Genomic DNA, 26,730 nt, shown 5'->3' with positions numbered 1-26,730 from the left:
TACTTCCTCATTTTCTAAGAATAAAGACATTGGCACAATCACAACATACAGCGCACAAAATAATTCATAAAAGCATCGAATATCTCATTCATATTTAAATCTCCCTAGTTGCCCCCAAAATGTTTTTATAGTGTTCTTTTACAAACCAGGATATGTTTCAGTACAAACTATTCTGGGGCATTCCAAAAGGTGGTAAGTTTTGGAATTTTGTTCCACAAGATTGACAAGGCACAAAACCACGAAACACGAAAATTTAAAAACAATCTAATAAATAAAAATGCAAAAATCAGAGTCTATAGGCTGGGCTCAGCGGCTCAAGCCCATAATCCCAGAGGCTAACGCCTATAAACCCCAGCACTTTGGGAGGCTAAGGTAGTAGGGTGTTGAGCTCAGGAGTTTGAGACCAGCCTGGGCAACATAGCAAGACCCCATCACTACTAAAAGTAAAAAACTTAAAAAAAAAAAAAAAAAAGAAATAGCCAGGCGCGGTGGCATGTGCCTGTAGTCCAGCCACTTGGGAGGCTAGGGACGGAGGATCGCTTGAGCCCAGGAGGTCGAGGCTGCAATGAGCCGAGATTGCTGCACTGCACTCCTGACTGGGTGACAGAGCGAGACCCTCCCTAAAACAAAACAAAACAAAAAAGAATATTAGCAAAGAGATGACAATGTATTCGAGGACTGACTGGTTGAGGGCCTCGCGCTGAACCCTCAGCATCTTTCCCGTTGGTCTAGCAGCCTTGTAGTCAGATCCTACATACGTCTCGTGTGCCTAAACGAACCAGGGTCATTCCATCCCCGTCACAGCCACTTGTTCAAATAGCTCAAGCCTATCAGCATACGATGTTACCCTGGCCACAGAGTTGATTCAACCAGCTAAAAGTCCTTTTGCGGAGAATCAGCAAACGCTACAAATCAGGGCTTTCGTCCCTGAAAAGTTCGGTTGTTAAACATTCACCAGCACACCACCTCGACTTAGGCTGTTCCCTTTTGCCCTTTGCCTTTCGAGGCATGCTTTTTCCGGACTGTGGTAATTAACCATTTCTCGTTGGTCCGTCCTGGTGTTCCAGGCGCACTGGAATGAACGCAGACCCCTCTACCCGGGGCCGGGGCCGGGAGGCGGGGTGGGGCGGGGCCTCTGGCGCGGGCCCCGCCCACCGTAGGGTCGCTGAGGTCCGCCCGGACTCCAGAGCTCAGCCCGCGCCGCAGGTGGTGCTTGTCGGGAGAGCCATGGCCAGTAAGTGGCGCGGCCGCGCGCTGCAGCTCGAGCTCGGGCCGGAGGGGAGGCTTTGGAGCGGCGCCGGCGGTGGCTTGGCCGGCTCAGCCCCCTCGCCCCGCGTCCCCGCCGTGCGCGGCCTTCCCTGATGCGGGCGTCCGCGTGGGTCCGGGATCGCGTGGCGGGGCGGCCGGGCGCACATCCGGGATTCCAGGCTTCCGGGGTGGCGGGCGAGGCCCCGAAAGCACCAGGCCGCCCAGGCCGCGCCGGCACCCGCCGCGTCCTGCTTGAGAGAGGCTGATGGACGTGTATTTCTCCACGGTGTGGGCCGCGGTGGTAGGATCCGACTCCCTTGGGTGTTTTCAAGTTGCCTGACCTCCTCCAGCCCCGCCCTGCACAAAGGTGCCCAGGCGGTTCTTCCTTTCCCCCCTCACTTTCCAGCTCCAGATTCTGACTTGGTTTCTTGCTGTGTCACTTACTTTGTTCAGTGACTTTGTGCAGCTTTTCTCCCTGCAAGCCCCGTTTCTTTATCTGTAAAATGATGTTAATGATACCTCATAGAAGTTTATGTGTGAAGGACTTGGCACGGTGCTTTAAATTTTATTTTCTTGTTGGTTCCTTCGCTCACAGTATTTTATTGTTTTTTTTCCTCCCCTTCGTTGGGCCTTCGTTGTTAGATTATGATGAATATTAGGGCAGCCTTAAAAGTCACTGTGTCTCCACTTTACAGATGAGATGGAGTGACTGGCGTCTCGTCCTTAGCATGAGGAACTGCCCAGTGGCGGGGTTTCCCTGCTGCAGCACATCTGTAGAGTGGGTCATTTGCAGAATGATAGGCAGTCCTAGGCTTAGTTGAGGACCCCGCCCTTGTGGGTGAGATGTGTAGGAGAGGAAGCCATCAGCATAGCCATGGCGAGCTTTATCTTTCCCACCCTCAGAATAAGAGACATGGCCAGGCACGTGGCTCACGCCTGTAATAGTAACACTTTGGGAGGCTGAGGCATGAGGATCGCTTGACCTCAGGAGTCCGAGTTGGAGACCAGCCTGGGCAACATGGCGACACCTGTCTGTACTAAAATTAAATACAAAATTAGCCCGGCGTGGTGGCACGCCCCTGTAGTCCCAGCTACTTGGGAAGCTGAGGCGGGAGGATGGCTTAACCCCGGGAAATGGAGGGGAGACATTTAGTGGATTTGTCTGCTGTTCTGGTACCAGCTCAAAATATCTGTTTGCCCCAGAATAACCCCAGCTGTTATTTCCTGTTTTAATTTCTTTTGTATCCCTTCAGATTCTGTAACTATTTAGCAGGCTGCCTTCAGGGTTAAATTTAGTGCTTCTCACTATATTTAGGATAGATAGAGGAATGGGACATCTGAGTTTCCTTTTAGTTAACCCTGAGCCGAACAGGCCTTCATCAGAGGCCAGGTTTATCATTGTTGCCTCTTCTGGAGACATTTGCATTGTTTACAGGAAACACCCAGAGATAGCTCTCAAATGGTAGGATTTTCAGACTGGAGCAGAGGTGGGATGGGGAGTTTGGGCAGGCCATTACTAATAATTCCTGAAGTTTTGCAGAGCTTCAGAGGTTATGATGTGCTTTGGATCCTTTACTGCGGCGTCCCCCCAGACCGTGAGCAGGAACTATGTATCCATCAGGGTCCAGGCAGAAGGTGGAGACAACACTAGTAACTCAAACAAGGAAATTTATTTATTTATTTATTTATTTATTTTAGAGACTGAGTCTAACTGTGTTGTCCAGGCTGGAGTGCAGTGGCGTGATCTTGGCTCACCGCAACCTCCACCTCCCAGGTTCAAGTGATTCTCCTGCCTCAGCCTCCTGAGTAGCTGGGATTACAGGTGCCTGCCACCACACCCAGCTAATTTTTGTATTTTTAATAGAGATGGGGTTTCACCGTGTTGGCCAGTCTGGTCTGAAACTCCTGACCTCAGGTGATCCACCTGCCTTGGCCTCCCAAAGTGCTGGGATTACAGGTGTGAGCCACCACACCCGGCAGAAAATTTTATATTAAAAATTATTATCTGGCCAGGCGTGGTAGCTCATGCTTGTAATCCCAGCAGTTTGAGAGGCTGAGGCAGGAGGATTGCTTGAGCCCAGGAGTTCGAGACCAGCCTGGGCAACAAAGTGAGATCCTGTCTCTACAAAAAAAATTTAAAAATTAGCCAGGCATGGTGGTGCGTACCTGTGGTCCCAGCTACATAAGAGGCTGAGACAAGAGGATTGCCTGAACCCAGGAGGTCAAAGCTGCGGTGAACCATGTTTGTGCCACTGCACTCCAGCCTAGGTGACAGAACAAGACCCTGCCTCAAAATTAAAAATATTAGCTAATGGAAAGTGATTTTCATAAAAGCTAAAAGGGGACTCTAAAAAACAGAAGAAAAATAGATGTCTAGCTACTACCTCCAGGAAGGAGTCAGCTTGGAAGAGCCGCCAGCCTCCTTGCTCCAGGGCTGAGCACAGACCTTGTCAGGGCTGGCTACGTCATTTGTGGGACCCAGTCCCCTTGTTCAGAGAACAAGGAAAAGTGCTGTTAGCTTTTCCTTCTGCAGTATCTCTCTCAACCTCTCATGGTGTTATTTGCTGTTTAATGTCATGTTCTCTTGGACACAGGAATGTTTATGGGGTAAGTGCAGACTGTTACAGGTGCCTGGGACCCCTGTCCTGTGAGTAGGCATGTGTGCAGCTCACGGGCTGCCAGGGTTTCCCTCTGCCAGCAGCGGGATCAATGTGCTGTGACCCAGCCAGTAGTGGGGAAACTGAGACAGACATCTTCCCTTCCCACGAGCTGGGCTGCCCATGGGAAGTACGTGAGCAACTTCCAAGGAATTGCACTTTCTGTGCTGGGACATGCTCAGTATATGGATTGCAGATAGGCGAGAGGTCCAAGAACAAATAGTAAGGGACAGGACCATATTCAAACCCAGTCGTTTTACTTTAAGCCATATTCTCATTTCATTCCCTACACTGCATAGGAAGAAGCTGGTTCACTCTAGATTCTTGCACTTGGCATGGGACTTTGTCCATGCATATTGCTCCATCTCCAGATAGACTTTAGCACTATTGACATTTTGGACAGGATACTTCTTTGTTCTGGAGGGGGTTGTCCTATGCATTGTAGGAAGTTTGGCAGTATCCTTGGTCTCTATTCATTAGATGCCACTCACACCTCATCAGTTGTGGCATCAAAAGTATCTTCAGACTTTGTCAGATGTTCCCCAGGGGACATAACTGCCTTCCATTTGAGAACCATGGCTCTGTCTGAATCCAGCAGTTCAAGCCTCTGACAGCTGTTTTCTTTTCTCTTTGTCCTCAGCTTTCCGCATGGCCCTCATCCAGCTTCAGATTTCTTCCATCAAATCAGATAATGTCACTCGAGCTTGTAGCTTTATCCGGGAGGCAGCAACGCAAGGAGCCAAAATAGTTTCTTTGCCGGTCAGTATGGGGGCAGCCATCCTGTTCTGGGCCCTGTAGACCCAGCAGAACAGTGTTTGCTAGCTCTGGTTGTCCTCTTGTATCCTGGGGTCCAGCAGTGTCCCTTGGAGCCCATAGATTGTTTTGTGTTTGACTGGAGGATGACCTTAGCAAGGGTCTTTGTAAAGTAGAATGTGCCAACACGGTCATAGGTCGTTAGCTTTTCGATCTTCCTCTTTGTTCAGATGAAGAAGCCAAAATCCTAGTATATTGAGGGACATACGGGAAACTGAAATGCTCAGTGCTTGGACACTTTGTTCCTTATATAATTAAGTCTTTATAGGCCCAGAACATGTTGGTTTTAGCACTGAGCCTCCAACATTTTTTTTTTTTTAAATGAACTCTGGGAGAGCCTATGTGACTTGTCTCTTCTAACCCACTAGGCTAGCTTTGTAGTCTTGCCTGTGACTACAGGCTGTTTACCCTTGAGATGCCAGTGTTTTTCTTATTAGCTGTGTTTTAACCCTTCGACTGAAAGCAGAGCGAGAAGCAGCAGCTATGGCCTCTTACAGCAGAACTTTAAAATGGATGGGTGTTTTGATCTTTTTTTTTTTCTCTGCCAATATTTTTCTAGGAATGCTTTAATTCTCCATATGGAACGAAATATTTTCCTGAATATGCAGAGAAAATTCCTGGTGAATCCACACAGAAGCTTTCTGAAGTAGCAAAGGAATGCAGCATATATCTCATTGGAGGTAACTTTATACCCACAAGGTATAATGGCCTAAACATTAAAAACATCTGAATGAGCCAGGTGTGGTGGCATGCACCTGTATTCCCTACTTGGGAAGCTGAAGCAGAGAGTTTCTTATTTATTTTTTTTTTTTTGAGGTGAGGTCCTGCTTTGTCACCAATGCTGGAGTGCAGTGGTGTGATCATGGCTCACTGCAGCCTCACCCTACCAGGCTCAAGTGATTCTCCCACCTCTTAGCCTCCTGAGTAGCTGGGACTACAGGTGTGTGCCATCATGCCTGGCTGATTTTTGTATTTTTTTGTAAAGATGGGGTTTCACCATGTTGCCCGGGCTGGTTTTGAACTCCTAGGCTCAAGCGGTCTGCCCACCTTGGCCTTCCAAAGTGCTAGGATTACAGGTGTGAGCCATCATGCCAGGCATGTTTTTTATTATACTAATACAGGATTGAGAAAAAAATTTTTTTCCATAGAGGCCACATACATACAGGTAACTTTATTTTTGTGGTTTTGGAATAAATGTTTAAAGGTTTTATTTGCTTAAATAAAAAATAAGCATAGAAAAAGTTCTATAAATATAGCAAATAAAATGTTTTCTGTACGATGATATATTAAGAATTAGAAATGAAGGCAAAGCAAGAAGCCTGGAGATGAAACTGCATTCAGTGATGGAGAGGCTTCTGACTTTACATTCTCATCTTTTGGGATACAGTTTTGTTGCAGGACCTGGTGAATTCAAGTTAAGCAATGGGAAATTTTTCATTTTGCCCTAATGTTAGAGATTAAGTGTTGCTCAAGATCATGGCTGAATTTCAGGAACAGTTTGGTTATTTTTTAAGCCTGTCTTTGGCATCTAACCTAATCATATCCCGTCTACACTCTGCAGTTTATCTCTGAAAGATCATATTCAAGAAGGACAAAAAAAAAAAAAACATGATTAAATTACCCATAGAAGGGAATACTTATTCTGCATTATAGAATGAGGTGTTGCCTTATTCTAAAAACAAAATGAATAAATAAACCGTAAAAGATGGGTTCTTTATTTTTCGACCCAAGTTATCAGGCTTTTATCCCTTTCTCACAAAAGAATTGTTCTATTCTTTTTCTTATGTTACATTTCTTCTCTCAATGAAAGGCTCTATCCCTGAAGAGGATGCTGGGAAATTATATAACACCTGTGCTGTGTTTGGGCCTGATGGAACTTTACTAGCAAAGTACAGAAAGGTAAGTAGGAAGTGTGGCGTAACAATTTGTTATCTTGAAGCCAGCAACAATGTGTGGAAAAAACAAAAGAATGTGCTATGAAGTCCCCTAGTCCCTCCCATTATATCATACATGTATTAGGGTTTTAACTGATTGGCACAGGTGGTTATTCTTGGCCATTTGCATTTTTATATAAATTTTAGACACAACCTGTCAATTTCTGCAAAGGAACAACCTATAGTAATTTTTGTTGTTTTTTTTTTGGTTTTATTTTTAGACGGAGTCTGGCTCTGTCGCCCAGGCTGGAGTGCAGTGGCGCAATCTTGGCTCACTGCAAGCTCCACCTCCTCAGTTCACATCATTCTCCTGCCTCAGCCTCCCGTGTAGCTGGGACTACAGGCGTCTGCTACCACACCCAGCTACTTTTTTGTATTTTTATTTTTGTTTGTTTGTTTATTTATTTATTTATTTATTTATTTTATTTATTTATTTTTTTTGAGATGGAGTCTAGCTCTGTCGCCCAGGCTGGAGTGCACTGGCGCGATCTTGGCTCACTGCAAGCTCCGCCTCCCGGGTTTACGCCATTCTCCTTTCTCAGCCTCCCGAGTAGCTGGGACTACAGGCGCCCGCCACCTCGCCCGGCTAGTTTTTTGTATTTTTTAGTAGAGACGGAGTTTCACCGTGTAGACCAGGATGGTCTCGATCTCCTGACCTCGTGATCCACCCGTCTCGGCCTCCCAAAGTGCTGGGATTACAGGCTTGAGCCACCGCGCCCGGCTTTTTTGTATTTTTAGTAGAGACGTGGTTTCACCATGTTAGCCAGAATGGTCTTGATCTCCTGCCTCGGCCTCCCAAAGTGATCTGCCTGCCTCGGCCTCCCAAAGTGCTGGGATTACAGGCATGAGCCACTGCGCCCGGCCAACCTATAGTAATTTTTATTAGTATTTCATTGAATATATAGAGAACACTTTGGGAAGAGTTGCCATCTTTTTAGTATTAAATGCATATACATGGCCAGGTGCAGTGCCCCATGCCGGTAATCCCAGCCCTTTGGGAGGTCGAAGTGGGTGGATCACCTGGGGTCAGGGGTTCAAGACCAGCCTGGCCAGCATGGTGAAACCCCGTCTCTGCTAAAAATACAAAAAATTAGCTGGGTGTGGTAGCAGACACCTGTAGTCCCAGCTACTCGGGAGGCTGAGGCAGGAGAATGGCATAAACCTGGGAGGCAGAGCTTGCAGTGAGCTGAGATCCGGCCACTGCACTCCAGCCTGGGTGACAGAGCGAGACTCCGTCTCAAAAAAAAAAAAGATTAAAAAAATAAATACAAAATTGGCTGGGTGTGGTGGCTCATGGCTATAGTCCCACCTACTTGGGAAGCTGAGACAGGAGAATCGCTTGAACCTGGGAGGTGGAGGCTGCAGTGAGCCAAGATCGTGCCACTGCACTCCAGCCTGGGCAAGACAGAGCAAGACTCCGTCTCAAACAAACAAAAAAAATGCATATACATTTAGTATCATTAAGTCTTCTTGATGAGTTGACCCTTTTATCATTATGAAATGTCTTTTTTTTCTTGTAATACCTTTTGTCTTGAATTCTGCTTTATCTCTGCTATCACTGTAACCACTCCAGGCTTCTTATGCCTACTGTTTGCTAGTACATGGTTTTTCCAGTTCTTTGTTCTCAAGCTATATGTGTTTTCATATTTTAAGTAGATCTCTTGTCAACAGCATATAATTATATCTTAATTTTTTCTTTATTCTGACAATCTGTGTCTTTTAATTGGTTAGTCCATTTATATTTAATGCACTTATTGATATGATTGAATTTAGGGATACAGACATTTTACTTTTTTTCCCTCTGTTCATCTTTTCTGTATTATTTTAATTAAATATTTTTTAGAGTTCTGTTTTAATTTATTTTTTTAGTTATACCTCTTTGCTTTTTTTTTTTTCTTCCAGTTGTTGCCCTGGGAATTATAATATGCATCCTTAACTTTACATAGGCTACTTAAGAGTTCATATGATACCACTTTTTGTGAAATTTAAGAACCTTATAATGGTGTAAGTCCATTTTTCTACCCCATTGCCCCTGCCCTTATTCTTTATGCTATAGTTGTCATTTGTAGTCCATGTATATATGTTATAAATCCAACAAAACAGTAATACTTGATTGAAATAGTCATATGTATTTTAAAGAAATTAAGAAAACAATCTTTACGCTTATCCAAATATTTATCATTTCTGGTGTTTTTCTTTCCTTCTTGAAGATCCTTCTTCTATCTGGTATATCCTTCAGACCAAAGGCCCTCGTTTAGAATTTTTGTACTGAGGATCTGTTAGCTAGGAATTCTGTTCGTTTTTCTTTACGAATATGTCTTTACATTGTTTTCATTCTTGAAAGATATTTTTGCTGGAATAAAATTTTGGATTGATCGTTTTTTTTTTTTCCACTAGTAGTTGTTATCTAGTCTTTTTTTTTTTTTTTTTCCTTCCCTGATGAGAAGTGGGTAGTAATTTGTATTGTTCCCTGGGATATAATTTGTTGTTTTTCTCTTCCTCCTTTCAAGATGTTTTCATAATCTTTAGTTCTTAGTATTTTGACTCTTATATGCCTAGATGTGGTTTCCTTTGTCTTTGTCTTCCTTGGTACTTCTTGAAACTGTAAACTTAAATCTTTCACTGTGTTTGGGAAGTTTTTTTGACACTATTTTGTTAAATATTTTTCTGTTCCTTTTTCTTATGGAGCTCCAGTATATGTACATTATATTTTTAAATATTTTTTCAGGTCACCAGGCTCTGTTTTTCTGTTTTTGTTTTTCCAATACTTTTTCCTTCTCTTCTACAGATTAATTTCTGTTGATCTTTCAGACTTTTTCACTATTTCTTCTGTCTTGTTCAATTTTCTGTAAGCCAACCCAGTGACATTTTTAAAAATTCAGATATTAAGATTTTCAGTTCTGAAATACCCTTTTGTTTCTTTTTTATAGTTTTTAGTACTCTATATTTTCTGTTGGTTCATTAAAAGCATATTTTTCTTTACACTCTTGAGCTTAGTCAGTTTCTATAGCTGCTTTAAAGTCTGATAATTATCACATCTGTGTGCCACAGAATGAGACTCTTAGGCCTTTAAAAGGCCTTTGATGTAAATAAACTCATGTCTAAACAAACAACAACAAAATTGTAACATCTGGGTCATAGCAGGATCTGTGTTCATTTGATTGCCTTTTCTTTGCAGTGTGAGTCACACTTCTGTTTCTTTGAGTATCTACTAATTTAAGATTGTATAGTGGATTATGTGTTGTAGAGATTCCAGATTCTATTATAGTCTTCCAAAAAGTGTTGAAAATTTTGTTTTAACTGATAGTTTACTTGGTCGCATTCAAACACCAAACTCGTATCTTCTTTGTAACGTGGGCAGCAACTTTAGCTGCTCTGTTCTGTCTGGTTGTTCTGCCCCACTTCTGTTTAACTCAGTGATCAGCCAGAGATTTAGAAAGATTTTATATGTAGAATTTAGGGCTCTCGACTCTTTGCTTTCTCCATTTCAGGATTTCCCCCCTTGGTTTCCAGCTCTGGTTCTTCAAGCCAGTGTGATTATGGGTAATTTTCACCACCACTTATCACAGCAGCTAAGACCTTGCTTCAGGGTAACAGCGGTAAATAGAACCGGGAAGTTCACCCAGGGCTGTTCCCTGCTTCCACATGTTTGTGTTCTTCTCTTCAGGTTTTACCTGCTTTGTTTTGGTCATTCTTCAGTGCTTTAAGTAGTTGTGTCTTTTATTTTGTCCAGAGTTCATAGTTAACTACAAGAGAGCTGGTCTGATGGGAGCTACTGTGCACCTGCTGGAAGGACAGCCAGCACTGGGCTATTAACCCAACTCTTTGAAGTATATCTTTTTAGTATTAAGTTTTCCATCCCATGAATGTTGTATATATCCTGACATTTATTACGCTTTCTTTACTTTCTCTCAATTTCTTTTTATAGTGTTTTGGGTATAATTTTGTATAACATTTGTGAGATTTATTCCTCATTGGTGTTTTTAGATGCTTTTTCATTTTCTGGTTTTTTTTGTTGTTGTTTTGTTTTTTTTGAGATGGAGTCTTGCTCTGTCGCTTAGGCTGGAGTACAGTGGTGTGATCTCGGCTCACTGCAACCTCCACCTCCCTGGTTCAAGCTGTTCTCTTCTTTCAGCTTCCCAAGTGGCTGAGATTATAGGCACACACCACCATGTCTGAAAAATTTTTATACTTTTAGTAGAGACAGGGTTTCACCATGTTGTCCAGGCTGGTCTTGAACTCCTGACCTCAGGTGATCTGCCTGCCTTGGCCTCCCAAAGTGCTGGGATTACAGGCGTGAGCCACCACGCCCGGCCCATTTTCTGTTTCTTGCTAATATATAGAAGTAGAGCAAGTTTTTAAAATATTGACTTTGTGGTGAGGCATGGTGGCTCCTGGCTGTAATCCCAGAACTTTGCGAGGTAGAGGCAGGCAGATTGCTTTAGTTCAGGAGTTGGAGACCAGCCTGGGTAACATGGCAAAACCCCTTCTCTACAAAAAATACAAAAGAAATTAGCTGGGGTGGGGGTGGTGTATGCCTGTAGTCCCAGCTACTCAGGAGGCTGAGGTGGGAGGATTGCTTGAGCCTGGGAGGTCAAGCCTGCAGTGAGCCAACATCACACCACTGCACTCCAGCCTGGGTGCCAGAGCATGACTCTGTCTCACAAAAAAAATTTTTTTAATGAAAAAAACTTATAGCAACCTTGCTAAACTCACTCATTAATTCTAATAATTTATCTGTACATTTTAAAAAATTTCTAGGTACATAATTATATCATCTGAGAATAATGACAGATTTCATTTTTTCTTTTCAGTTGTTACAGTTTTTGCTTCTTTTCTTTTCTTTCTTGCCCTGTTTAGGCTCTCTGGTACCTGTATCAAGCAGGTGTCCTTGTCTTGTTCCCAATCTCAGTGGGAGAGTTTTCAGTATTTCATCATCAAGTATGATGTTTGTTTAGGTATTTTGCAGATAGTCTTTATCAGATTAATAAAGTTCCCTTCCTAGAAGTTTTTCTTTCTTTCTTTCTTTTTTTTTTTTTTTGAGACGGAGTCTAGCTCTGCTGCCCAGGCTGGAGTGCAGTGGCATGATCTCGGCTCACAGCAAGCTCCGCCTCCTGGGTTCATGCCATTCTCCTGCCTCAGTCTCTCAAGTAGCTGGGACTACAGGCGCCCGCCACCATGCCCGGCTGATTTTTGTATTTTTAGTAGAGACGGGGTTTCACCATGTTAGCCAGGATGGTCTCGATCTCCTGACCTCGTGATCCGCCCATCTCGGCCTCCCAAAGTGCTGGGATTACAGGCGTGAGCCACTGTGCCTGGCCTCTGTTTTGTTTTTTAAATCGGGAATGGCTGTAGAAGTTTACCAAATGCTCATACATCTTTTGAGATGATCATGTGATTTTTTCTTCTTTGTTACTTTAGTAAAATCGATTGATTTTCTAATCTTAAACAGCATTTGTTTTCTTTGAATAAATCCAATTTGGAAGTGATGCATTATTCTTTTGCTGAATTTGGTTTGCAGAATTTTTACCTATTTTTAAATGCCCACCCACTTTCCACCTCTCCTGTCAATTTGTCAGTTTGATTCTGATAAGTCTTTTCTTTTTTTTTTTTGAGACACAGTCTTGCTCTGTCACCCAGGCTGGAGTGCAATGGCGCGATCTCGGCTCACTGCAACCTCCACCTCCCAGGTTTGAGCAATTCTCCTGCCTCAGCTTCCTGAGCAGCTGGGACCATGGGCTGCACAATCACCCCTGGCTAACTTTTCTTCTATTTTTAGTAGAGACAAGGTTTCACCACATTGGCCAGGCTGGTCTCAAACCCCTGACCTCAGGTGATCCACCCACCTTGGCCTCCCAAAGTGCTGGGATTACAGGCGTGAGCCACTGTGTCCAGCCTGACTCTGAGAAGTCTTTATTTAGCATATATATATATATTTTTTTTTTTTTTTTTTTTTTTTTATTTTTTTTTTTTTTGAGACGGAGTCTTGCTCTGTCACCCAGGCTGGAGTGCAGTGGCGCAGTCTCGGCTCACTGCAAGCTCCGCCTCCCGGGTTCACGCCATTCTCCCGCCTCAGCCTCCCGAGTAGCTGGGACTACAGGCACCCGCCACCTCGCCCGGCTAATTTTTTGTATTTTTAGTAGAGACAGGGTTTCACTGTGTTAGCCAGGATGGTCTCGATCTCCTGACCTCGTGATCCGCCCGTCTTGGCCTCCCAAAGTGCTGGGATTACAGGCTTGAGCCACCGCGCCCGGCCTAGCATTTATATTTTTAAAAAGCAACACATTAGTTACCTGCCATGAGAAACCTAGAGGTTGATTTGCATACCACATATAAAATAGGGGTTATAAAAGGTACAGCATCATTTTTCCAGTTCCCTGTGGTAGAATTCATTTTGATAAGGTGTCAGTCAGCTTGTGGGGTGGATGATGAGCAGTCTGGGGGTACTCTTTGCATAGTTGATCTTAGAGCACCTTCTATATCCGCCCAGGGAAAAATATTGTCATTACTGCCATTCCATTTTACATGCTGGAAAAGAGGTAATCAAATCCATTATTTGTGATGCAGATCCATCTGTTTGACATTGATGTTCCTGGAAAAATTACATTTCAAGAATCTGAAACGTTGAGTGCGGGTGATAGTTTCTCCACATTTGATACTCGTATGTACCAGATAAGTTTGCCTCTTTAGCAATCTCAGTAGAAGACAATCAGGTATTTACTTCTTTTTTGTCTCTCTCCAATTTCTTCACATAACCTAACTGAAAGACCATAAGTGAGAAAGGCAGAGAATTATCACAGATCTAGAAAGTTTGGGCTTATTTGAGAACTAAGGATTTGACACGATTTTGCCCTTTGATTTGATTGTAGCCTCCTGTTATGGCTTCCAGAGTATACCTATTAGGCCATGGTTATGTACCTCCCATCTAGATAATAAGCATTCAGCTAGAATGCATTTCTCATCTTTACTCTGCTGATGTAAATGATGTCTTTATGAGATGAAGTCCAAGTAGGAATGAGCTTGTACATGGTCTCTGTCCTCAGGTCCTGTGTTAATTTATCCCTGTCAGTGTTTTGTGATCATTAAGTCATGGAGAAGTTCCTCTGCCACACCATGCTGTAGGGAGTTAACTTTTCACATGTGCATTTTCTGTTTGGAAACAGCTTACTGCAGAGTGGGTCTGGGCATCTGCTACGACATGCGGTTTGCAGAGCTTGCACAAATCTACGCACAGAGAGGTGAGGCAGTGCAACAGCTGTGTTACGTGGATGCTTGGAGGCTTGGTTCTAGGCTGGTCTATGTGGGATCCTTCGTCAATAAAAGCTGGGAGAGGGCTCTTTAATCTCTCCATCACCAGCCCTTTCACCCCCATGAGGCTTCCCAGACTTTTGCTGCATGTGGATAACAAGGTTTTTCAGGGATTGTAATTAAACACATCATGTAAGGTAGGAGCTATGCTCATAAAGGTCTGGTCTACCCTTGAGTCCTTCTTGTTACTGTGTTTGGAGAGTCACTGGAAGCCCAGTAGAAATGAAGTGGATTTCACCACTCAGTACCCCTAGACACTGGGTAGAGTGGAAATGTAGTCTGTGATATTTTGGTCCAGACGAGGAGAAATGTGCCAGTATCTGGGAAGAGCCGGTTCAAAAGATGTGGGTTCTAGTTCCAACTCTTCCCTTTAATTGGCACAGTGCTTTGCTTAAATGATTTAACCTCTAGAGCAGTGTGGTTCTCAGTTTAGTCATAGGAATGATATGAGGATTAAGAAGAGAGAACCTATAAAGCCCCTCGTGTGGTACTCAACAAATATCAGCATCCGTATTACTAGACTGCTTGAAGCTACTTCCAATGAGACTGTCACTTAACCAAGTGAAGTGGGTGGAAATGGTTTGACTGCCTGCTCAGAAGGTGGAGGTCATGGGCCTTGGGGTCAGTAGTCTGTTGAGCCATCTATCAATAAGCATTAGGGCAACTACTCTGCCCCTAATTTCAGTTGAAAAGAATTACAAAAAGTGGTCATTGGCCATGTGGAGCTGACATATGGAGCTGAGAGAAATTTGTTTTTTTGTTTCTGTTTTGTTTTTGGTTTTTTTTTGGAGACAGAGTTTAGCTCTTGTCGCCCAGGCTGGAGTACAATGGTGTGATCTCGACTCACTGCAACCTCCGCCTCCCAGGTTATGCACCCGCCTGGCCATAATTTCGAGGCCAGACTGGTCTCAAACTCCTGACTTCAGGTGTATACCCGCCTTGGCCTCCCAGAGTGCTGGGATTAAAGGCGTGAGCCACTGCACCTAGCCAGAGCTGAGAGAAATGTGAATGACAGTTCTCTACCTTATTTTTGTTTGTTTGTTTTGAGGCAGGGTCTCACTGTCACCCAGGCTAGAGTGCAGGCGTGATCCTGGCTCACTGAAGCCTTGGTCTCCTTGGCTGAAGTGATCCTCCCACCTCAGCCTCCCAAGTAGCTGGGACTCCAGGCACGTGCCACCATACCTGGCTAATTTTTAAATTTTTTGTAGAGATGGGGTCTCTCTATGTTGCCCAGGCTTTCTGTACTTTTTTTTAAGTGAAGTTGATGCTGGTGGGCTAGGGGAGGCCCCCAAACACCAGTGGGACCTTAACCCCAGCTATGTCCATGCTGTTGACACTATTGCAAGAAGGAATTCAAGGATGAATCAGAAAATAGTGAAAGTATGGAGATTTACTGCAAAGTGAAAAGTACACACTCAAGAAAGGGAGTGTGTGTGTACTCAAGAGAGTCGTGCACAAGGAGGTTTGGGCCATCTACCTTTATGGGTTCCCCCCCCTTTTTTTTTTTTGAGACGAGTCTCAATCTTTTGCCCAGGCTGGAGTGCAGTGGTGCGATCTTGGTGCGCTACAACTTCTGCTTCACAGATTCAAGCAATCTCCTGCCTCAACCTCCCCAGTAGCTGGGATTACAGGTGCTCGCCACCACGCCGGGCTAGTTTTTTGTATTTTTAGTAGAGTATTTTTAGTATTTTTGTATTTTCATCATGTTGGCCAGGCTCGTCTTGAACTGCTGACCTCAGGTAATTTACCTGCCTCAGCCTCCCAAAGCGCTGGGATTACAGGCGTGAGCCACTGCACCTGCCACCTTTATGGGTTTCTTTACCAAGGGGTGAAATATTCATGAAGCTTCCTAGAAAAAGCTGGAGATTTTTTGGAATTGTGGTGCCACTCATTTTTTCACCAAATACGGGTGTTCCAGAAACTATCATGGCACTGGTGGGTGTGTGATTTAGTGTGTTAATGAGCTTATAATGAGGATAATGAGGTCCTAGGTGAAACCTAGGTCAAATCCAGCACCATATTGAGTCCACTGGGTCTTAGCCCTGGTTTCTCAGGGTCTTAGCCCCTAGCTTATACAGCTATTTCAACAGTTTCTTTTTGCTAGTCATATGAAACTGCTGCCTAGAATTTTCTGTTCTCTTGCAACCATCCTGTATTATTTCTGTCTCAAGGTCACATGTGATTTTGGTCATCAATACCACTTTTCTTGTGTGTCCATATGTGTGTGACTTACATGTTTGTATTAAAGGAATTCAGAGCCATATCTTAATTGCTGCTGGTACTGTCTGACTTGGCTGACATCTTTTTGTGTTTGGGAAAGTTTGAGTTCAGTCCCTGCTGGCTAAGAACAGTGGGGAGGACTGGTGGTGCTGGGTGCTCACTGCATCCACTGTTCTTTGGCTTTTCTCTCCCCAAGGCTGCCAGCTGTTGGTATATCCAGGAGCTTTTAATCTGACCACTGGACCAGCCCACTGGGAGCTGCTTCAGCGAAGCCGGTAAGAAAGGAACCATATATTCAAGCCTCTCGGTATGTCCTCTTTGTAGAAAGATTTCCGGTTGGGTGGAGGTACCAGCCTTCCTGATGTGGATTCTGCCCCTGACTCAGGATGCCCTTGTATCCAAATGCAGTTGGAAAGGATGAAGCTCTAAGGAGGACTTCTACTGCTGTGCACTTTCTCCTCAGAAGCCACAGTGCCAACCTCATGGATTTTAGAAACTGTACTTTTTTTTTTTTTTAAGAGATGGGGTCTTACCGTTGCCCAGGCTGGAGTGCAGTTGTATAATCATAGCTCATTACAGCCTTGAAATCCTGGGCTCCAGAGATCCTCCTGCCTCAGCCTCCTGAGTAGCTGGGACTACAAGCATGTGCCACCATGCCTCGCTGATTTTTTATTTTTTGTAGAGATAGAGCCTCACTCTGTTGGCCAAGCTGGTCTCAGTCTCCTGGCCTCAAGTGATCTTCCCGCCTCAGCCTCTGAAAGTGCTGGGATTACAGGCGTGAGCCCTAAGCCCTGCCGAAACTGTGGCTTTGGTATTTCAACATTCAGTGTGTTAGATGGGTAGTGATTTCATTTTTCTGTGATTAGATGTGGATTGTTCCCTCTTAAGTCAGTTCCAGCAACTTTTACAGAGACATTGAGACCCACGGAGCTTATGTCTTCAGAGCCCCAGAAGCCAGTGAAAAGGCAGGGATTAGTTTAGCTTGACCTAGGGAGAGATCTGTGGTCTGTACCCAGCTGATTCTATGCCATTCAGATCAGGATGCTTATCCTATCCCCTCCTTCACACCGTCCCACTAGTCCTGACGGTACTGTGCCAAGAAGCTCACTAGAAGCTCTTGTTCTTCTAACCTGTAACTCCAGGGCTTTGCACAAGCATCTTTGGCAGGTCACAGGTGCCTTTCCTTAGTCTTCTAAGGCTGAGACGTGGTAAAGGGCAAATAGCATAGGTGGACGTCAGATGGAAGGGAAAATGAGTGTGACTGTGTGTGTGAGTGTGTCTGTCTGTAAAGTGCTCTACAGCCCATGAAATGCTGGTCAGAGATGATGGTTTTCTGTAGAATTTTTAAAAGTTGAAGTAATACAAAAAAGTGTACTAATTTTAAGCATACAGGTTGGTAAAGTTTTGTGTGTTCACCTGCCACCAAGATGAACATACAGAACATTTCCAGCCCCTGAAGATGCTTCCTTTTCTGCCCCTTTCTAGTCAATACTCCTCCCTCTGCCTAGAGGTAGCCGCTATTCTCACTTCTAGCGATGGTGGTCATTTTTAATGGAAAGGAAAGAGTTTAGCTGGTTGCATGGTGGAAGATGGGGGTAGGGGCATAAGATGCCATGAGTATTAATGAAGGTACAGTTTTGTCAAAAGAAAGAAAAGTTTCTGGGATACTGAGATGACCCAACATGGGTCCATGAAGTCTAGAGGGCTCCCAGGTGAGGGTGGTTTGATGTACCTGGACTGCGAGCTGCCATCTTTGTTCTATTTGAGGTGGTGGGACTGCCACCATGGGCACGGAAGCACCATGCGGCCTGCAAGGTGTATTGCTCTCATGAGGCCACTTCCGTTCTCTCCGGCCACCTTGACTTGCTTTAACCAGAGAAGCTCTTCTCTTATGTTAGCTTACGGCGGGTGTCTCAGCAGCGGCACTGTTGACATTTAGGTGTGTAATTCTTTGGGGGCTATCCTGTGCACGGTAGGATGTTTGCAGCATCCCTGGTCTCTACCTACTCGATGTCAGTAGCATCTCCTTAGTCATGACAGTCAGGAAGATCTCCAGACATTGTCAGATTTGGTGGACAACATTGCTCCTTGTTGAGAACCACTGGCTTATGCAGTGAGGTAACTTTTTAAAGAGAAGGTTCCATGGCTCTGGCTTCCTTCTACATCTGAGTTAGCCTGAACTGTCCTACTTTTTAAAAGAAGGATCTATCTACTTGGGTTAGAAAAATGTCAGATTTATAATGTATGATTTACTTCTTCCCTGTCTGTTGACTACAGGGCTGTTGATAATCAGGTGTATGTGGCCACAGCCTCTCCTGCCCGGGATGACAAAGCCTCCTATGTTGCCTGGGGACACAGCACCGTGGTGAACCCTTGGTGAGTGAGGCTAAGTGACAAGAGGCTCAGTCGGAGCTTCAGAGGTGGCTCGTTGGCAGATGGGTTTTCCGGTTCCTGAGCAGCCAGGCGTCCACCTCTCACTCCCATTTCCCCACATATCCTGCCAGCGTTCTGTCTGTCCCTGAGAGGAGCTTCCACTTGAAAACCATGTGGAAAGAAATCACCCTGCTCTCATGATCAAGCACTTGGCCTTAGCCCTCTTCTGAGCTTCTGGTGGCCTCCGCTGTCAGTCATGCTTGGATCCCGTGGGGAAACAAGGCAGCAGTGACGGGCAGGCTGTAGTAAGAGGCTGACATTTTTGGGTAAAATGTAAGTTGGCTGGCTAGTCCCAGGGTAGGAATGAGTTCCAGGGTGAGGACTTTGCTCCCAGTCTAATGACCAGAGGAACAGTAAGGATGGGTTCAGTAAGTGAAACTATGACCCTCTCCCCTGCAAAAGGGAGAGGCATTTTATTACTCAGTGGAGCCAGCACATAAGCCTGCCCAGACACAAGTACAGACATACGCTCATATGCATTCCTTACGGTCTACATTTGTACAGTTTACATCACACTTTCACACACATGGTCTCAACTTGAACTCTCGGGAACTTGTTCTCATTAAGCCCAGTTTATAGATGGTAGAATTACAGAGATGAAGTGGCTAGAAATAGTGTTTGAATCCAGGACATCTGCCTTCAGAACTTGGATGTGTTCCACACCAGTTCTCTGTACGAAAGCACGCACACACACTGGTATGTATGTCTGCATTTCAGGATGAGTATACCAGTAACAAGACTGAGAAGAGTTAAATATTGCTGTGGGGTTTCTGAGGGCTTCTCTCTTCTGCCTTTATAGGTAGGGCTCAGCTCAATGTGTGTGGTGGGGAGGCCTTGGAAGGTATGACTTGTGTGAGATTCCGGTTGGCCTCCTGCACATTAAGCTTGAGGAGGGACATTGAAGGACTTAAGTTGCCTTGAAAATTTTCTTGAACTTGCATCAAATTCCACTGTCCAGAGATCTTTGAAGGCCAGGACAAATGGGGAAGAATCAGAAAATAATTCAGTTACGTATCATAAATGGTGATGCTTGTAGCTCATTTGTGCCAAAAGTCTGTTTGTGGCTATCTGGTAAACAGAATCAGTTGTTATGTCAAGATGATTTTGGAGAAGCTTCATTTCTGTAGATAAGGGTTTGAACCCTTGCTCTGGGCCAAGAGACTAAGCAGTGGAGCCAGTTTCTTCCTTTTTTTTTTTTTTTGAGATGGAGTTTCACTCTGTCGCCCAGGCTGGAGTGTAGTGGTGCAATCTCAGCTCACTGCTGCAACCTCTGCCTCCCAGGTTCGAGCCATTCTCCTGCCTCAGCCTCCGAGTAGCTGAGATTACAGGTGCACACCACCATGCCCAGCTAATTTTTGTATTTTTAGTACTGATGGGGTCTCACTTTGTTGGCCAGGCTGGTCTCGAACTCCTGACCTCAAGTGATCCACCCACCTTGGCCTCCCAAAGTGCTGGGATTATAAGCATGAGCCACCGCACCCTTCCTGGAGATAGTTTTACAGCTCAGCCTTACCCTGGATTTATGAAGGAGTGTGGCTGTTCCCTAGTGCAGGGCACCTGCCAGTGTGAGGTTACCCTCCATCCCCCACACCACTTCTACCCAGTCTTCAGAGGTTGAACTCTTTTCCCTCAAATCTGAAACTGAAGCCCATTAACACAGGGGTTCAGGCATCACAGCCACCAGGGCACAGCAGATCTGGGACCCTGCCTAGGCCCAGCTTCCTCACTCTCACGTAGGGTAGCAGCCCAGGCAGGTGTGAAGACAGGTCTGGACTGCTCTTGTAAAGGGGTCCACTGAAATGCACTCATGAGGGCATGAGATGGAGCTTCCTGTTGGTTGTAGGTAGCTCTACTCCCAGATCTTTATAATCATCAGATAACCACCATCTTCTAGTGGTTTGCAATTTATGAAACATGATCCACAATTTTATCACTAAGCCCTCACAGAGCTTATTTCCACTTTATAGATTAGGAAATGGAGATTTAAAATACCTTGCCATAAAGTCACAGAGCTACCTAAATCTTAGGACAGAAATCTGTACCACTACCTTCTTGTTTTCAATCTCATACTTTTCCCTTTGGCCTGTGAGCTTGGGAGGAAAAAACAGACCTTGAATATCACCAAACATCAGTGAATCCACTCATTCTCTTCTGCATCTTTTTCAGGGGGGAGGTCCTAGCCAAAGCTGGCACAGAAGAAGCAATCGTGTATTCAGACATAGGTAAGATTTTCCCAGATACGGTTTAGGTCTCTGATGTCCCCATTGTTCTGAGACCAGACTCCATAGCTGGCAAGTCCCTGTCATTTGTAGGGGTTCCTTTATGCCCCTCCTCATTGATCTCTGAGGATATGCTAGAGTCTGGTTCTCTGGCCAAGTCCTGGGGAGTGTATCAGCTTGAGTTTTCTTGGTTTGGTTTGAAATGATGCCAGGCCATCTGTGCACCTAGATAAGACCTATGTTACTAAGTTACTTACTAAGACTCTTTGGTTTATACAGTGTCGGGAAGAAATCACCTTGGTTAGTGAGGAGTTGCAAATTATTAATAGTGTACTTTCCTGTTTTTTGCAGACCTGAAGAAGCTGGCTGAAATACGCCAGCAAATCCCCGTTTTTAGACAGAAGCGATCAGACCTCTATGCTGTGGAGATGAAAAAGCCCTAAAGTTTATGTTTCTAATGTGTCACAGAACAGGAAGATATGATTCTACAACATAATCAACTCCCTATTAAATTCATGAAGTTTTTTTTTTTTTTTGGAAATTCAGCCTTGTCCTTCCTAGGTTCTCTATTGAGATGAGAAAGCCTCATTATGCTGACATTTTCCACACCACATTAAATCGTTAAAAAGGATGCAGCCTGGAACCAGAGAGCAGAAAGCTGGGCTGGTTCTGAAGCTTCTTCCATACTTAAGTTGCCTCCAAGCAGTTTGTGAAAGTATCAGATCTTGGTATCCTGGTGATTGAGTCACCTAATATAAATATATTTGTGTCATGAACCTCTTATCCCATTGCTGGAGTTGGAATTTCCATCATCTAGAAAACGTGGGCTGGTGCTATTCTTTTCCAAGCCAGTACCTTGAAGTTCCATTTTTGGTTCATGAGTAGCTATAGGACGCAAGGTGATACATCTTTGGTGTTTGCCAGAGAAGTTCGCAGCCCCACGCCTCTTACCAGCCTTTGGGCTCTTCAAATTTAAAAAGGAGCTGCTCATTCAACCCCAGGCCCTCCTGGTCTTGCAGGAAGGACTGGGTCAACAAAGAGCCCCATGGGAGAATGGCAGTGGTGCCATTAGTGAAGGCAATTTAGTATGAATCTCTGCAAAAGATTTTTTTGATAGCATTGAGTGTCTGAAAGTTCCATTCTTTTTCTTTTTTCTTTTTCCCCAGTAACACTTTCTAGCTCCACAGATAAACAATCACTGAACCTAGTAGTTCTTAGACAGTTTGGTTTGAGAATCCTTTTGTGGTTAAAAATTAAGGACTGAGCCAAGCGCAGTAGCATGCGCCTGTAGTCCTATCTACATTGGAGGCTGAGGCAGGAGGATCCCTTGAGTCCACAAGTTTGAGGTCAGCCAGAGACTCACTCTCTCTCTCTCTGTCTCTATGTGTATATATATATACATATACTTCTGGCAAACAACACTGTGTACTAAGAACAAGAGAAAAGACGAATGACTTTTTAAAAATTTTTAAATTTACAATTGATGCATAATTTTACTTTAAAAAAATAAGTGTGCAGTTTGGTAAACTTTGACATATACAGCTGTAAACCACTCCAATCAAGATAACATATTTACCACACCCAGAAGTCTCCATGTGCTCTATTATAATCCCTCTGGCTAGTCCTCTGTCAATCACTGATAACTTTTATTACTATAGATTAGCTTGCATTTTCTAAAATTATATAAAAATGAAATCATGCCATTTATGCTTTTTCTCTGTCTTCTCTCAAAATTACTTCTTTCACTCAAAATTACATACTCTGTATGTCTTCTTTCACTCAAAATTACTTACTTTCACTCAAAATTACTTCTTTCATTTTTAGACAGAAGCAATCAGACCTCAAAATTACTTGGAGATTCATCTGGTGTGTGCATTAGTAATTCATAATTCATTCCTTTTTTATTGCTGAGTAGTATACGATTTGTTTATCCATTTACCTGCTGTTGGAGATTTGGGCTATTTCCAGATTTTGGCTGTTGCAAAAAAGCAACCTCACAGATCCTTTTAAAGGATGTCAGGTGCTTTCAGGTAACCCTAGACTATAGTGCCACTGCTCTCTATCCTAGCAGGCACACTGAAATAGTTAAACCTTGCAATAGTGTGAAATCATTTTCTTTTAAAAAAATGTATTTCCTTCTTTTTATATATTTTACTCTAGTCTCATGACAAATTATTTTCTTTTTTAAATAGTCTTACTGTAAAGCCCACATCTGTATAAAAAAATGAAAGATCTGGTTGGTGTGGATGTGTGGAACCTAGGAACCCTCTCTTGGATTTTCTCTTACTCCCCAAAAAACTTCCTTTCCTCCAAAGAGCTGCTCAGAAGTTTGAAAGCCAGTGGACAAGCCTTCCTAACTGTCTTGATGCTACAGAAGCAAAGGAGCTTTACAGAGACGTAGCATTCCTGTAACAGGTAAGGCAGGGGGTGCTAAAACTCTTGAGACAGAGTCATGATGTCGCCCAGGCTGGAGTGCAGTGGCGCGATCTCGGTTCACTGCAACCTCTGCCTCCTGGGTTCAAGCAATTCTCAGGCCTCAGCCTCCTGAGTAGCTGAGACTACAGGCATGTGCCTGTAATTTTTTACAAAATGCCTGGTTAATTTTTGTGTTTTTAGTAGAGATGGGGTTTCACCATGTTGGCCAGTGTGGTCTTGAACTCCTGACCTCAAGTGATCCACCTGCCTTAGCCTCCCAAAATGCTAGGATTACAGGCGTGAGCCACTGCGCCTGGCCTAATTTTTGTATTTTTAGTAGAAATGGGGTTTCACCATGTTGGCCAGTCTGATCTCGAACTCCTGGCCTCAAGTTTTTCACCAGCTTCGGCCTCCCAAAGTGTTGGGATTACAGGCGTGAGCCACAGCACCCAGCCTTTTGTTTTTATGTATTTCATTAAATGAATTGTCCTTTTGGTGGCGTATCAGGTGATCTTGCCTTCTGGTACTCTTGAAAAATACGAAAAGAAACAAATGAAGTAGGCATCTCCTCTAATTAGTATGTAGCATTTTATTCTTAGCAAATGTGTGGTAACCTGGCCCTGGATTTTACCTTTTTGCAAAGTGATATCTGAATAAAATGAACACTAGATTCCCACTTGGAGTGGAAGAACATTGCAACTAAGTTTTAACTGCCACACCCCTGTACTCTCTGACTTTCTAATGAATTAGACGATGTTTTATTTTTGTTTTTGCATAACACTTTGAAGTCTGCTATCACAAGTTGTGAACCAGTATCTCTTGCAGTTTAGGTAAAAGGCAACACATTTAATGAATTCACATTTAAATGAATTCCTCACAGGGATGATGACCTCTGCTGAAATACAGGATGTGCAGTTTGTGGTGACAGTTCTACTTGACTTTGACCTAGCTGTTTGAAGCTGAGAGTTCATAGATAATGAGTGTTGCATTGGTTGCAAATGAATAAATAAATAACATTATGGGGTTTTAAATGACCAAGGAGTAGATTGTGACATCGACTGGACTCCTTCCGGATACCAAAAGTTAGGTCTGTGCAAAGTATAAAAAAAGTTTCGACGAGTTTAGGTTTCACCGTAAATGTTCTGCTCTATTGGCACTGGTTTTAAGTCTGTTGTGCTACTTTTCAGGCACTGCTGTTTAAGTTTTGGTGGTGCGTGGGTACAATGAAGCCAGGAGGGATAGAAAGGGAAATGACGCGTGTGCTCCAGGCTAAATAGGGGCTCTTCCTTATGCCTCCTAACCACCTGTGTGTGACAGTTTCACATTTCCTGTCAAATTACCTTCATTCATTTCTACTTGTGAATGAAGTTTGGAGACTAAGAAAAAGCCAGCTGTTGGAAGAGAAAGCACTTTAGGATAAAATGGTCTTGTTAAAATCACCAATGAATAAGTTCAGCCCTTGACGTACAGATAACCAAAACACATACCTACAAAGATAGTGCTTCTTGTTCAATGATTTACTTCACAGTTGATTCATAATCGAATGAACAAGAATCTGCAAGAATAGAACAGGGTGGGCCGGGCGCGGTGGCTCAAGCCTGTAATCCCAGCACTTTGGGAGGCCGAGACGGGCGGATCACGAGGTCAGGAGATCGAGACCATCCTGACTAACACGGTGAAACCCCGTCTCTACTAAAAAAAAAAAAAAATACAAACAACTAGCCGGGTGAGATGGCGGGCGCCTGTAGTCCCAGCTACTCGGGAGGCTGAGGCAGGAGAATGGCGTAAACCCGGGGGGCGGAGCTTGCAGTGAGCTGAGATCCGGCCACTGCACTCCAGCCTGGGCGGCAGAGCGAGACTCCGTCTCAAAAAAAAAAAAAACAGGGTTCAGGAATTCCAAATGTCGTCCTAGCTCTTCCTGAAGCATATTGAATCCTCCAAGTATATCCCGTTGTGCTAACTAGGCTTTAAGTCTTGTCTGTAGATTCATTCTCAAAGTTTCTCCCTCAGAACAAAGAGCATGCCATCCTCTAAACTACTCTCTCTGATTTTTTTCACCCAATTTCTTAGTTTCTTTCCGTTGCTTTTCAGACCCTCGCAGCCAGATTCTGCCCTCATCTTTCCAGTGACACTCTTGGGGCAGATTACTAAAGACCAATTTGTAGACCTGTCCACGTGGCCTCTCAAACTCAACACCGTGGATGTGACGTTGTTCATACTGCCTCTCTGACCACTTAATATTGTCCCTTAGATGTCAAAGGTCCTTATATTAATAGTTTTATTTTTAGCTCCTTTACGTTTTACATTTTGTCCTGAGTCATCTCAGCTACATGCATGGTCTTAAATATACGCTGATAATTCTAATTCACGTAGCTCTCCTGCTGGCTCTTCCCCACTCGTTTAAGAATAACTTCACTTTGCTGGACTCCACCTTGAGTGTCTCATTTTCAGCTCAAGCTCATGCTGTGCTCACACTCATGCTGTGCCTTTACTTAGATTTGTTGTGGTTGTTGGTTCCCCACAATCTGGAAAGCTCCTTAACCTAAATCCTATTTATTCCTTAATGCTTAGCACAATTTATTACTCTTGTTTCCATGGCACATTGTACTTCTGTTTTAGAGACTACCTTCCTTTGAAGCATATGGCAGGTTCATTTACTATCCAGCCCACCACAACTCAGTTTTTGAGCTCCTCTGTGTTCATCCTTTTATGGCTAACCCTCACCGGCATGAGTGCTTAGTAAATGTTGCATTGGGATGAATTTATTCCTACAGGTTGCACTTGTTCTCTCGCCAAGTTTTCTGGCCAAATAATTCTGGAATGATTTCCTTACCTTAAGGGAGTCTGATCTGGGAAGAGCCTGGGACGTGATGTAACTTCATAGGCTGTAGAGTCGAATATTCATTTACTTAAGCTCTTAGCTCCGTTAGAAAGCAGTGTTGATTCAGAGGCCGGGCGTGGTGGCTCACGCCTGTAATCCCAGCACTTTGGGAGGCCAAGACGGGCAGATCACTTAAGGTCAGGAGTTCGAGACCAGCCTGGCCAACATGGCAAAACCCCATCTCTACTAAAAATACAAAAATTAGCCAGGTGTGGTAGCGCGTGCCTGTAATCCCAGCTACTCGGGAAGGCAAGGCAGGCGGAGGTTACAGTGAGCCAAGATCACACCACTGTACTCCAGCCTGGCCAACAGAGTTAAACAAACTGTCTCCCAAAAAAAAAAAAAAAAAGCAGTGTTGATTTAGAGCTACGGTCACCTGATGCTCAGGCCAGTAGTATTTCTCCCTGCACCATGCTCTTGTCCACGGCAGATGCTGTAATGCTCTACACTAGTGAAAAACTAAGCTTGAGATGCATAAAAGAACACGTAGAGATGGGGAGTCAGTTCTCCATACATTTGGTGAGTAGAGGCATTGGTGTTTTGTTCCAAACTGTACAATCGAGAATGTTCGTATAATGACCGCTTTGGAAGATGGAGACTGT

General features: G+C 44.1%; 1 protein-coding gene across 4 annotated transcripts; it reads left to right on the top strand.

Moving 5' to 3' along the window:
- The first annotated feature begins 1,062 nt into the window (after positions 1-1,062).
- NIT2 (nitrilase family member 2) lies at positions 1,063-21,608 on the top strand. Of its 4 annotated transcripts, none has more exons than XM_033211480.1 (10): positions 1,063-1,234; positions 4,546-4,664; positions 5,278-5,398; positions 6,529-6,617; positions 13,220-13,313; positions 13,816-13,890; positions 16,377-16,455; positions 18,458-18,556; positions 20,780-20,835; positions 21,184-21,373. In XM_033211480.1, exons 1-10 carry the CDS (start codon positions 1,078-1,080, stop codon positions 21,273-21,275), a joined length of 981 nt encoding a protein of 326 aa, XP_033067371.1. In that variant the 5' UTR covers positions 1,063-1,077; the 3' UTR covers positions 21,276-21,373. The 4 variants fall into 4 exon arrangements, with proteins under 4 accessions (XP_033067371.1, XP_033067372.1, XP_033067375.1 ...); XM_033211484.1 differs by having other exon boundaries at positions 1,212-1,549; positions 21,184-21,606; XM_033211482.1 differs by lacking the exon at positions 1,063-1,234 and adding an exon at positions 1,251-1,615 and having other exon boundaries at positions 21,184-21,606.
- Positions 21,609-26,730: the final 5,122 nt, after the last annotated feature.

This window comes from Trachypithecus francoisi, unplaced genomic scaffold (genome assembly GCF_009764315.1).
Source record: "Trachypithecus francoisi isolate TF-2019V2 unplaced genomic scaffold, Tfra_2.0 Lachesis_group0, whole genome shotgun sequence".
Classification (NCBI taxonomy): Eukaryota; Metazoa; Chordata; class Mammalia; order Primates; family Cercopithecidae; genus Trachypithecus; species Trachypithecus francoisi.
Note: the sequence above shows the minus strand (reverse complement) of the source record. Positions and strands in the feature narration are given on the sequence as shown.